This window comes from Cottoperca gobio, unplaced genomic scaffold, assembly GCF_900634415.1.
Source record: "Cottoperca gobio unplaced genomic scaffold, fCotGob3.1 fCotGob3_50arrow_ctg1, whole genome shotgun sequence".
Classification (NCBI taxonomy): Eukaryota; Metazoa; Chordata; class Actinopteri; order Perciformes; family Bovichtidae; genus Cottoperca; species Cottoperca gobio.
Window position 1 is genome coordinate 15001 of NW_021167045.1, and position 12500 is coordinate 27500.

The 12500-nt window shown below is 41.9% G+C and overlaps 1 protein-coding gene across 2 annotated transcripts in view; it reads left to right on the plus strand.

The window, feature by feature from the left end:
- xylb (xylulokinase homolog (H. influenzae)) overlaps nucleotides 1–12500 on the plus strand; it is a 28447-nt gene that overhangs the window by 11779 nt on the left and 4168 nt on the right. For both annotated transcript variants that reach the window (XM_029428218.1, XM_029428219.1), the window contains 8 exons: nucleotides 1916–1956; nucleotides 2376–2491; nucleotides 3211–3326; nucleotides 3728–3801; nucleotides 3903–3999; nucleotides 4394–4452; nucleotides 4976–5063; nucleotides 10745–10839. In XM_029428218.1, coding sequence (XP_029284078.1) covers nucleotides 1916–1956; nucleotides 2376–2491; nucleotides 3211–3326; nucleotides 3728–3801; nucleotides 3903–3999; nucleotides 4394–4452; nucleotides 4976–5063; nucleotides 10745–10839 — 686 coding nt within the window. The remainder of the gene's footprint in view (nucleotides 1–1915; nucleotides 1957–2375; nucleotides 2492–3210; nucleotides 3327–3727; nucleotides 3802–3902; nucleotides 4000–4393; nucleotides 4453–4975; nucleotides 5064–10744; nucleotides 10840–12500) is intronic.

Genomic DNA, 12500 nt, shown 5'->3' on the forward strand with positions numbered 1-12500 from the left:
CACCATGACAGGAGAGAGGAAACGTTACCTTCAGGGATATTACACATCTCTCTGTCTCACTACATATACAACACAGGACTGATGACACCATGACAGGAGAGAGAGGAAACGTTACCTTCAGGAACATTACACATTTCTCTGTCTCACTACATATACAACACAGGACTGATGACACCATGACAGGAGAGAGGAAATGTTACCTTCAGGGATATTACACATCTCTCTGTCTCACTACATATACAACACAGGACTGATGACACCATGACAGGAGAGAGAGAGGAAACGTTACCTTCAGGAACATTACACATGTCTCTGTCTCACTACATATACAACACAGGACTGATGACACCATGACAAGAGAGAGAGGAAACGTTACCTTCAGGAACATTACACATGTCTCTGTCTCACTACATATACAACACAGGACTGATGACACCATGACAGAAGAGAGAGGAAACGTTACCTTCAGGAACATTACACATGTCTCTGTCTCACTACATATACAACACAGGACTGATGACACCATGACAGGAGAGAGGAAATGTTACCTTCAGAGACATTACACATCTCTCTGTCTCACTACATATACAACACAGGACTGATGACACCATGACAGGAGAGAGAGGAAACGTTACCTTCAGGAACATTACACATGTCTCTGTCTCACCACATATACAACACAGGACTGATGACACCATGACAGGTGAGAGAGGAAACGTTACCTTCAGGGACATTACACATTTCTCTGTCTCACTACATATACAACACAGGACTGATGACACCATGACAGGAGAGAGGAAACGTTACCTTCAGGGACATTACACATTTCTCTGTCTCACTACATATACAACACAGGACTGATGACACCATGACAGGAGAGAGAAGAAACGTTACCTTCAGGGACATTACACATGTCTCTGTCTCACTACATATACAACACAGGACTGATGACACCATGACAGGAGAGAGAGGAAACGTTACCTTCAGGAACATTACACATGTCTCTGTCTCACTACATATACAACACAGGACTGATGACACCATGACAGGAGAGAGGAAACGTTACCTTCAGGGACATTACACATTTCTCTGTCTCACTACATATACAACACAGGACTGATGACACCATGACAGGAGAGAGAGGAAATGTTACCTTCAGGGACATTACACATTTCTCTGTCTCACTACATATACAACACAGGACTGATGACACCATGACAGGAGAGAGGAAACGTTACCTTCAGGAACATTACACATATCTCTGTCTCACTACATATACAACACAGGACTGATGACACCATGACAGGAGAGAGGAAACGTTACCTTCAGGAACATTACACATGTCTCTGTCTTACTACATATACAACACAGGACTGATGACACCATGACAGAGAGAGAGGAAACGTTACCTTCAGGAACATTACACATTTCTCTGTCTCACTACATATACAACATAATACAGTTATTTTTAGACATTTTAATGCATATATTATACGTGTTATACCTTTAAAATGTGGACGTGTGTGTGTGAAAAGGAAATGACAAATGGAAAATTTTCGTACTTTCCATTCTTAGTTTTTCTTCTTTTAAATATTTAATTAGGCTCTGAAATGATCACTTATTGGTTTGTCCTCCCCTGTTCTTTCAGTCCAGCTTCTGTCGCATTTTACTGTAAAACCTCTTTAGTCTGAAGTGAATGTCTCACACGGAGGTGGCAGAGAAATCTGAATGATCTGAGAAGATCCTTAAAACACAAAGCTCATAGATCTTTTTCTGCCTCTGTTCACAAAAAGGCTCAAATTAATAAACAAACAACTGCTAGAAACCACTTCAGCCACCAGAACCGCCCTCAGCCGAGAACTGAAGAGATAAACTTTGTTAATTATTTTTATTAAAATGTATTTTCTCTCCTCAGCGTCTCTGGCAGGAATGAGGCTCCAGCAGGGAGACATCGCTGTAAGTTCACAGTTTTCATGTTTTTAAAGATCTTAATCTGTAAAGTAATTAAAGCCGTCAGATAAATGCAGCGAAGTAGAAAGTAGCAGAAACTAGAAATAGTTTTAGCTCCTCAGTAAATGTACTTAGTTACATTCCTCAACTCGCTTTAGCTAACATCAGGTGCCTCTTGAAATATCACAAAATAGTTTATATACAATTGTTACAAATTGGAAGAAATATCACAAAACCGTTTAAGTGGAAACACCAAAAATTTAAGAAATTGTGAAATATTGCAACAACAAAAAAATGTTTGTGTGTAAAAGATGATAATGAACAATTATGTGGAAATGCCAGATCTTTTCAATATGTTTAAAAAAAGTGTTTCCTCTGTGTGTCTGTCTGTCTGTCTGTCTCTCTGTGTGTGTGTGTGTGTCCAGGTGAGCCTGGGTACCAGTGACACCGTGTTTCTGTGGATCCAGCAGCCTCACCCAGCGCTGGAGGGTCACGTCTTCTGTAATCCCGTGGATTGGGAGGCGTTCATGGCTCTGCTGTGGTACGTTTGTTTTGTTCTCAAATGTTATGTTTAAATATGAATATGCTTCCTCTCCTCTGCACGAATATTATACAAAATACTATCCATTACTTTATTATGGGGAAACTTTAAAGTAAACCTGAGCCCAGCTTGTAGGCTGTGCAGCTGTACTATGTTGGGAAAAATAAATACAAATATTACAAACTCCTACCAGATCACACATCCGAGCTGGTCATTCATCCAAAAAGCCGTCAAAAGAGAAGCAAGGAAGTCTGAAAAAGTGTGTGTGAAAGAAAGATTGTGGAAATATAATGACATTTAAAAGAATAAAAAGAGCGAGGCAGAAAGAAGAAGGAAACGTTGGCTAAAGGCAGCGATGGGGAGACAAATGTAGGAAAAGAGAAGAGGACCAATGGATAGATTAAAAGCAGCCACAGTCTTCCAGATGAATGGTGCGACCTGCAGGCTGGCCAGAGGCTGAGAAAGTTAAAACCCTCTGAGACTGAGCTGCTCGTTCGTTAAAAAGCTGCAGAGGAAGAAAACAGCCTAGAAAAAACCCCCGAGGTTTATTGATTTCCTTCAACAACAAAGAGGAAGAAACGTTTTGGGCGTTTTGCTGCTGCAGCCTCAGGAACCTCCTTTCAAAATGTGTGTGTGTGTGTGTGTGTGTGTGTGTGTGTGTGTGTGTGTGTGTGTGTGTGTGTGTGTGTGTGTGTGTGTGTGTGTGTGTGTGTGTACAGCTTTAAGAACGGGTCTCTGATGAGGGAGCGCATCAGGAACGAGTGCGCTGGAGAATCATGGGAACATTTTTCCGCCGCCTTGAGAGACACACCGCTCGGAAACGAGGGAAACCTGGGTGAAGCTTCCTCCCTTCTTTGTGTCTCACCTCCTTTACTTCCTTCCTTTCCTATTTCCTTCTTCCCAACCTTCATGGAGGGAAGGGATGAACAGAAAGGAACAATTCTGTTCTCTCTGTATACACAGTATATCTCACTTCACCGATATGCAGACGATACACTGTCATATCAACAAGCTGTGTTCTTGAGTTCTTCTTCAGATTCTTTGGACACTTTGAGCTCCATGCTTGAAAAGTGCTATAAATAAAATTATTATTATGTGTTTCCTCCCTTCGTGCTTTCCTACTTTTTACTAATTTCTTTCCTGCTTTTCTTATTTTTAATCCTTCCTCTCTTTTTTGTTACCCTCCCTAACTCTTCCTCCCTCTTCCCTCTGACTGTATGTTTGGTGTGTTTACAGGCTTTTATTTTGACACCATCGAGATCACACCTGCTGCAGTAGGAGTTCACCGCTTCGACCCGGAGGACAACAAGGTCGGTGGAGTTTATATTTAGGTTTAAAACATTTCCAGCTCGTCTCACCACAGCTTTTATGTCTTAGTTGAATACCCTGTCCTCCTGTCACGGTCCTCCAGGTGTCCTCACTGAGTCCTCAGGTGGAGGTCCGGGCGCTGGTGGAGGGTCAGTTTCTGTCCCGGAGGCTCCACGCTGAGAGGCTGGGATACTCCATCAGTAAGACCTCCGAACTTTATTTGAACTCTTTTTCAGACTTTTTCGATCTCCTTTTTAAAGTATTTGGAAACAAAATCTCCGAAAATATAAAATCAACTTTCAATAGAGGAAGAAAATAATAAAAAGCCTTTATTGTAGTCTACTGCCATTATTATTATTATTATTATTATTGTTATTGTTATTGTTATTATTACTATATTATTATTATTGTTATTTTTATTATTATTATTGTTAGTATTGTTGTTTTTGTTTTCATTTTTATTATTTTTATTTTTATTGTTATCGGCTCATTTAGGAATTTCAGTTTTTTTGTTTTTGATCAGCTTTTTCCAGCTGCAGCTCTCATGAGTTTTATTCTCAGGTGAACTTTTGAAAACACTTGATGTGTTTTTAGTCCCAGGAACCCGAGTGTTGGCAACAGGAGGAGCTTCATCTAATAAAGACATTCTGCAGGTCAGTCTTTAAAACATTACATGTTTCCTGTTAGCGAGTACTTTAACCTTCACTTTTCTAAATGTTATGAAACTGCAGCTAAATAATTGAACAATAATAAACTTGTGATGCAGGTTTTGCAAAAGATTTATTATTGCTGGTGAAATTTGAATTTAATTATCCTTTGATTTAAGATTTAATTTGCATGCACAGGGAACAGTTTGCAGAAGCTCAGTTTGCTTGTGGAAAAGATAATTAAGTAGTTTATCGTTATTTATTTCGTGCATATTTTCCCTTGACACTGTTGTGAAGACTTAAAGGAGGTTTTAAGTGATTCTGAACAAACTAAGTGATTTTAACAAAGTGATACTGAGACGTTTTAAGAGGTTTTTGAATGAGGCTCAGTGTTGGAACCAGAAATAATCAATAAATGTAGTAATTTATGTTTGTACATTAAATGGTACAAGTTTCTTCTTTAAGCCGTAAATCTGAAATGTGGACGAGATTTAGAGAAGAAGAAATAATTGTCTTTCCTGTCGCTCAGGTTCTATCTGACGTGTTTAACGCTCCGGTTTACACCATCGATGTGTCCAACTCGGCCTGTCTGGGATCAGCCTACAGAGCTCTGCACGGTACACACACACACACACACACACACACACACACACACACACAAGTTTATATTTGTCAGGATAAAGACGATATAAATATATCAGTTTCTCTTTGTGTCTCTAAAGAGTTTCATGTCACCTGACACACATGAAGCCATTAAAATCCTCGCTCTCCGCTTTTAGTGTGGCGTGGGGGCGATGAAAACACTCTGCACATGAAAGAGACTGGGCGATCATCCTGCGGAGCTGCCGAGCTCACGTGTGACAGCCGTGAAATATGTATGCAGGAAGTGTTAGAGAGTCTTTATCACCAGAGCACCAAAATCTACAGTCTAGACATAATGCAATCCTCCTGGGGGGGGAAGAGGGAAGGAAGGGAGAAAGGAAGGAAGGAAAGAGTGAGGAAAGGAAGGAAGGATGGAAGAAATGAGGGAGGGAAGGAATAAGGAAGGAAGGAAAGAACGTTTTTACTAATACTGTATACCAGACTCCATTGACAAAAACAGTAATTTGACCTCACAGAACACGGGAGTTGCTGCTCCACCGCTGCTTTGATCGGTTACTTAGTATGTGTTATTGAGTGACTTTGGTGAATCCGAACTAACCTTTAAAACATCAAAGTCTCTCAATAACACAAACTAACTAACTGGTGGAGGCAGCGGGAGGACAGCAACTCCTGTGTTCTGGGAGGTACAATTAATGCTTTTGTCAATGGAGTCTGGTGTCTTTCAAGAGAGCATAGCTAGCTGCTTCAGTAGGTAATACACTGATAATGGACACTTCACACACCCAAAGATGGAGGTCATCTACAGCAGGTGTCTCTCCTCTCACTGTGCAGAGAGCCTCCTGCTCTGCACACTCGTCCCTGCATGTCCACTAATTTCCCACTTTGATCTACATGATGAAAATCTTGAAGAATCCGGACTGCAAATCTCCGTCTTTGATAGTGAACGAGTTCAAAGAGTCACAGCAGCAGGAGGCCGCAGAGACGCGTCCTCTCTGAATGTAATGAGATGTGTTCTGAGGACATCTGGGTGCCGCACAAAGACAGAAATAAGTATCACTAATGAAGTCGTTTTGAGTCTCTTTGTCTCTCTGTGTGTCTCTTTGTGTCTCTTTGAATCTCTTTGTGTCTCTTTGTGTCTCTTTGTGTCTCTTTGAGTCTCTTTGAGTCTCTCTGTGTCTCTTTGTGTCTCTTTGTGTCTATTTGAGTCTCTCTGTGTCTCTTTGTGTCTCTTTGTGTCTCTGTGTGTCTTTGTGTCTCTCTGTGTCTCTTTGAGTCTCTCTGTGTCTCTTTGAGTCTCTCTGTGTCTCTTTGAGTCTCTCTGTGTCTCTTTGAGTCTCTCTGTGTGTCTTTGTGTCTATTTGAGTCTCTCTGTGTCTCTCTGTCTCTTTGAGTCTCTATGTGTCTCTGAGTGTCTTTGAGTCTCTCTGTGTCTCTTTGAGTCTCTCTGTCTCTTTGAGTCTCAATGTGTCTCTGTGTGTCTTTGTGTCTCTCTGTGTCTCTTTGAGTCTCTGTGTCTTTCTGTGTCTCTTTTAGTCTCTCTTTTAGTCTCTCTGTCTCTTTGAGTCTCTGTGTGTCTCTTTGAGTCTCTCTGTGTCTCTTTGTGTCTCTTTGAGTCTCTCTGTGTCTCTTTGAGTCTCTGTGTGTCTTTGTGTCTCTCTGTGTCTCTTTGAGTCTCTTTGTGTCTCTTTGTGTCTATTTGAGTCTCTCTGTGTCTCTTTGTGTCTCTCTGTGTCTCTGTGTGTCTTTGTGTCTCTGTGTGTCTTTGTGTCTCTCTGTGTCTCTTTGAGTCTCTCTGTGTCTCTTTGAGTCTCTCTGTGTCTCTTTGAGTCTCTCTGTGTGTCTTTGTGTCTATTTGAGTCTCTCTGTGTCTCTCTGTGTCTCTGAGTGTCTTTGAGTCTCTCTGTGTCTCTTTGAGTCTCTCTGTGTCTCTCTGTGTCTCTTTTAGCCTCTCTGTGTCTCTCTGTCTCTTTGAGTCTCTCTGTGTCTCTGTGTGTCTCTCTGTGTCTCTTTGTGTCTCTTTGTGTCTCTTTGAGTCTCTCTGTGTCTCTTTGAGTCTCTATGTGTCTCTGTGTGTCTCTGTGTGTCTTTGTGTCTCTCTGTGTCTCTTTGAGTCTCTCTGTGTCTCTCTGTGTCTCTCTGTGTCTCTTTGAGTCTCTCTGTGTCTCTCTGTGTCTCTTTGTGTCTCTCTGTGTCTCTCTGTCTCTTTGAGTCTCTATGTGTCTCTGTGTGTCTTTGTGTCTCTCTGTGTCTCTTTGAGTCTCTCTGTGTCTCTTTGAGTCTCTCTGTGTTTCTTTGAGTCTCTCTGTGTCTCTCTGTGTCTCTTTGAGTCTCTCTGTGTCTCTGAGTCTCTCTGTGTGTCTTTGTGTCTCTCTGTGTCTCTCTGTCTCTTTGAGTCTCTGTGTCTCTTTGAGTCTCTCTGTGTCTCTTTGAGTCTCTCTGTGTCTCTCTGTCTCTTTGAGTCTCAATGTGTCTCTGTGTGTCTTTGTGTCTCTCTGTGTCTCTTTGAGTCTCTGTGTCTTTCTGTGTCTCTTTTAGTCTCTCTTTTAGTCTCTCTGTCTCTTTGAGTCTCTGTGTGTCTCTTTGAGTCTCTCTGTGTCTCTTTGTGTCTCTTTGAGTCTCTCTGTGTCTCTTTGAGTCTCTGTGTGTCTTTGTGTCTCTCTGTGTCTCTCTGTGTCTCTCTGTGTCTCTGTGATTCTCTCTGTGTCTCTTTGAGTCTCTCTGTGTCTCTTTGAGTCTCTCTGTGTCTCTTTGAGTCTCTCTCTCTGTCTCTTTGTGTCTATTTGAGTCTCTCTGTGTCTCTTTGAGTCTCTTTGTGTCTATTTGAGTCTCTCTGTGTCTCTTTGTGTCTCTCTGTGTCTCTGTGTGTCTTTGTGTCTCTCTGTGTCTCTGTGTCTCTCTGTGTCTCTTAGAGTCTCTCTGTGTCTCTTTGAGTCTCTCTGTGTCTCTCTGTGTCTCTTTGAGTCTCTCTGTGTCTCTTTGAGTCTCTCTGTGTGTCTTTGTGTCTATTTGAGTCTCTCTGTGTCTCTGTCTCTTTGAGTCTCTATGTGTCTCTGAGTGTCTTTGAGTCTCTATGTGTCTCTGAGTGTCTTTGAGTCTCTCTGTGTCTCTTTGAGTCTCTCTGTGTCTCTCTGTGTCTCTTTTAGCCTCTCTGTGTCTCTCTGTCTCTTTGAGTCTCTCTGTGTGTCTCTTTGAGTCTCTCTGTGTCTCTTTGTGTCTCTTTGTGTCTCTTTGAGTCTCTCTGTGTCTCTTTGAGTCTCTATGTGTCTCTGTGTGTCTCTGTGTGTCTTTGTGTCTCTCTGTGTCTCTTTGAGTCTCTCTGTGTCTCTCTGTGTCTCTCTGTCTCTTTGAGTCTCTCTGTGTCTCTTTGAGTCTCTCTGTGTCTCTTTGAGTCTCTCTGTGTCTCTCTGTCTCTTTGAGTCTCTATGTGTCTCTGTGTGTCTTTGTGTCTCTCTGTGTCTCTTTGAGTCTCTCTGTGTCTCTCTGTGTCTCTTTAAGTCTCTCTGTGTTTCTTTGAGTCTCTCTGTGTCTCTTTGAGTCTCTCTGTGTCTCTGAGTCTCTCTGAGTGTCTTTGTGTCTATTTGAGTCTCTCTGTGTCTCTCTGTCTCTTTGAGTCTCTATGTGTCTCTTTGAGTCTCTCTGTGTCTCTTTGAGTCTCTCTGTGTCTCTTTTAGTCTCTCTGTGTCTCTCTGTCTCTTTGAGTCTCTCTGTGTCTCTGTGTGTCTCTTTGTGTCTCTTTGAGTCTCTCTGTGTCTCTCTGTCTCTTTGAGTCTCTATGTGTCTCTGTGTGTCTTTGTGTCTCTCTGTGTCTCTTTTAGTCTCTCTTTTAGTCTCGCTGTCTCTTTGAGTCTCTCTGTGTCTCTGTGTGTCTCTTTGAGTCTCTTTGTGTCTCTCTGTGTCTCTTTGAGTCTCTCTGTGTCTCTTTGTGTCTCTTTGAGTCTCTCTGTGTCTCTTTGAGTCTCTCTGTGTCTCTTTGAGTCTCTCTCTGTGTCTCTTTGTGTCTATTTGAGTCTCTCTGTGTCTCTCTGTCTCTTTGAGTCTCTTTGTGTCACCGTGTCTCTCTGTGTCTCTTTGAGTCTCTCTGTGTCTCTTTGAGTCTCTCTGTGTCTCTTTGAGTCTCTCTGTGTGTCTTTGTGTCTCTCTGTCTCTTTGAGTCTCTTTGTGTCTCTCTGTGTCTCTGTGTCTTTGTCTCTCTGTGTCTCTCTGTCTCTTTGAGTCTCTTTGTGTCTCTCTGTGTCTCTTTGAGTGTCTTTGTGTCTCTTTGTAGTTGTTATGTTGCTGCAGTTGTTATGTTGCTGCCTTTTCTGTGTCTGTATGTTTTATCGTGTGTGTGTGTGTGTGTGTGTGTGTCCTCTGTTATGTGAAGGTCAGGCTGAAAACAGTTGGACTCTGCAGGTCGAACCCCTTCCCCCTGTAGCAAATTACACATACACACCTCATGGGAAAAAAAGACATTGTGTGTCCCATGATCCTTTGCATGGACGAGGTCATGACACAGAGTCCTCAGAGACAGCTGACCTCAGTGTGTGTTTTGCTGAGCTTGTAAGCTTTCTCAGCATCGTCCTGACCTTCTGTACTGTGTGTGTGTGTGTGTGTGTGTGTGTGTGTGTGTGTGTGTGTGTGTGTGTGTGTGTGTTTCTGATGGGTCTTGACCCCGGTGTTTGCTTAACGACCTGGGATTTCGCACTAATTGGTTGCCAGACCCTGAACTAAACTTGTGATTGGTTAACGACCTCGTTGGAACGAGCGTTAACGAGCAGGGAACTGAACTCCTGATCAGTTAGTAATCAAAGGTTCATTATAATTATTGATCTTGACTTTTAAACGGTGTCCCTGTAAACCATGACAGTGTGACAGGGAGCATTTACCTGCAAGATGATCCTGGTTTATGAGCCAAAAAACTTGTAATTGAATAATAACCCACTGATTGGTTAACGATGTCAATGACCCAACAAACCAACCCCTCCTGCTCATTGTGCTTTTAATAACACACCTGATTCATTAACAATGCAAAGGCACGGATTGGTTAACGGTGAAGGAACAAACAGTTTGGTTAAAGATGCAACTAACCCAAAGATGGAGAACAAACATAAGAAATGTATTTGTGCCGAGAAAATATGTCAATTTTTACCTTTTTTGCCATAGAAAGCATGAAATTCCGTGTGGTCAACATGTGTATGACATGAATATTGATAAATCAATTGAGTTTTTATCATGAGAAAATATATAATAATAATAATCAAAATGGCTGCTTATCGCCATTGTGGTGTTAACGATGCAGCAACTGATTTTCTTTAGGGATGCACTGATAACAATCGGGCCGACAGTAACTCAAATATCTGGATCAGGTGACCATGAAGTCGATCTATTAAACGTACTCATTATAAACATTATACAGAAATCACTTGAGTCTTCATTTAATTGGTTAATGATACAAGAACTAACTTTGTGAAACAAACTGTAAATTTAAATGAGCCTGAAACTTCACTGATTGATTGGTTAACGATGCAATGACCGAACTGAAGCCTCTGATTGGTTAATGACTCTCTCACCTCATTGGTTATAATATAGTTGCACTAATTATGTTAATTTTAATGGTGGATAAAAAGGAATCGACTGGTTAATGAGCCGGAAGCTAAGCCTCTGATTGGTTAACGATGCAGAAACCTGACTCTCTGATTGGTTGCTGTGTTTTCAGGCCTCGCTGCAGAATCTGGAGCGTCCTTCTCTGATGTGGTGAAGAAAGCACCAGAACCACAACTGGTCACCACGCCGCACCCTGCAGCACAGGAGGTACACACACACACACACACACACACACACACACACACACACACACACACACACACACACACACACACACACACACACACACACACAGCTACTGTTCCTCAGCGGTGTAATTAGCCTTTATTAAATTAGTCACAATGTGTGTGTGTTTGTGTGTGTGTGTGTTTGTGTGTGTTTGTGTGTGTGTGTGTGTGTGTGTGTGTGTGTGTGTGGGAGGACATGCCACGGGGAAATCTGAGGCTCTATAAACCAGTAAAACACACACGCACACACACACACGCTGTCATGTTTTGCTGGGCTCATCACTGGAGAGGTTGTGAAGTGTTGTGTGGGGGCGGGATGATCCGCCGGCCCTTTAGCCTCAATAAACGTATTAATGAGAGATATGTGGGTTTTAATTCATCGGAAAAACTAAATCCTGCTGAAATGTTTAACTTTAAAACAACTTTTCTTAATAAAGGGTCAAGGACTCATGAACATAACATTAAAAACAGATTGAGGTTGAATTATTGTGTATAAATATTATTTTTTACCGAGTTTGCAGAAGCTGCTTCTGGACAAACTGTAATCCTCAAAGAGTGAAACCTTTACCTGCGCTGCTGCTGCAATGTTTGTACGTAAGAGTTCATCTGCTAACGAGCCTCAGTGCTAACACGGCGCAGAGAAACTGTCGTGTAACTTCCTGTTTTCCTCTGAAGACGTGTGTGATGTGCTGGTATTATTCAGGTTATTATGTGTATACACACATTCACAACATGAGTCTTAGTGTTCGTGCAGCGCTGCAAAAATAAAAGCATGAAGACACTTCTGCAGAACCAGCGAGGGGAAGTCGGTTGCAGTTAATCAAACAGCTGAATATTGTCTTTATTAAAACAAGAACTGAGTAGTTTGTGCAAGTAATCGCAGTGTGAGAAGAAAAGAGACATAAGGCTTTCATCACACACACACACACACACACACACACACACACACACACACACGTGTATGTGCGTGCATGGAAACACATTTAAACATCCATGGCTGCAGATACACACACACTTCTATAAATGCACATGTACATTTTCACACAAACGCACACACTATGTCCTACTTTCATGACTCACTGCCTCTTCATTAAACGGCTTGTTCCCTTATGGAGCAGCAGTGAAGGAAATTACATGACTGACACTGACGCACACACACACACACACACACACACACACACACACACACACACACAGGTCACAGGGGGACAGACCTGCAGCCTGTATATTTCTGGTCGTGTTTGTGCAATCGTCTCAGAATCACAATTTATCACCATTCTTTTTTCATACAAGGAATTTGCTCTGGTGTGAAATATTGAAAAAGAAATGTTACAACAATAATGTAAATAATATACAAATATAAAAGGAATATGACTAATTACTGTGAAAAAATATGTACAGTATATCTGACCTAAAAGTGGAAGTGTTTCAGACGTGATTCAGATTACGGAGCAGAGGTCAGAGCCGCTAACCCATCGATGTGTTAGCATCTGTAGCTCACGCTAGCTGTGCTACAGATGCTGACCCATCGATGTGTTAGCATCTGTAGCTCACGCTAGCTGTGCTACAGATGCTAACCCTCAGTGCGTTAGCATGCTAGCTGTGCTATTGTCCGGTGATAAACAGATAAAAGTTCTGATG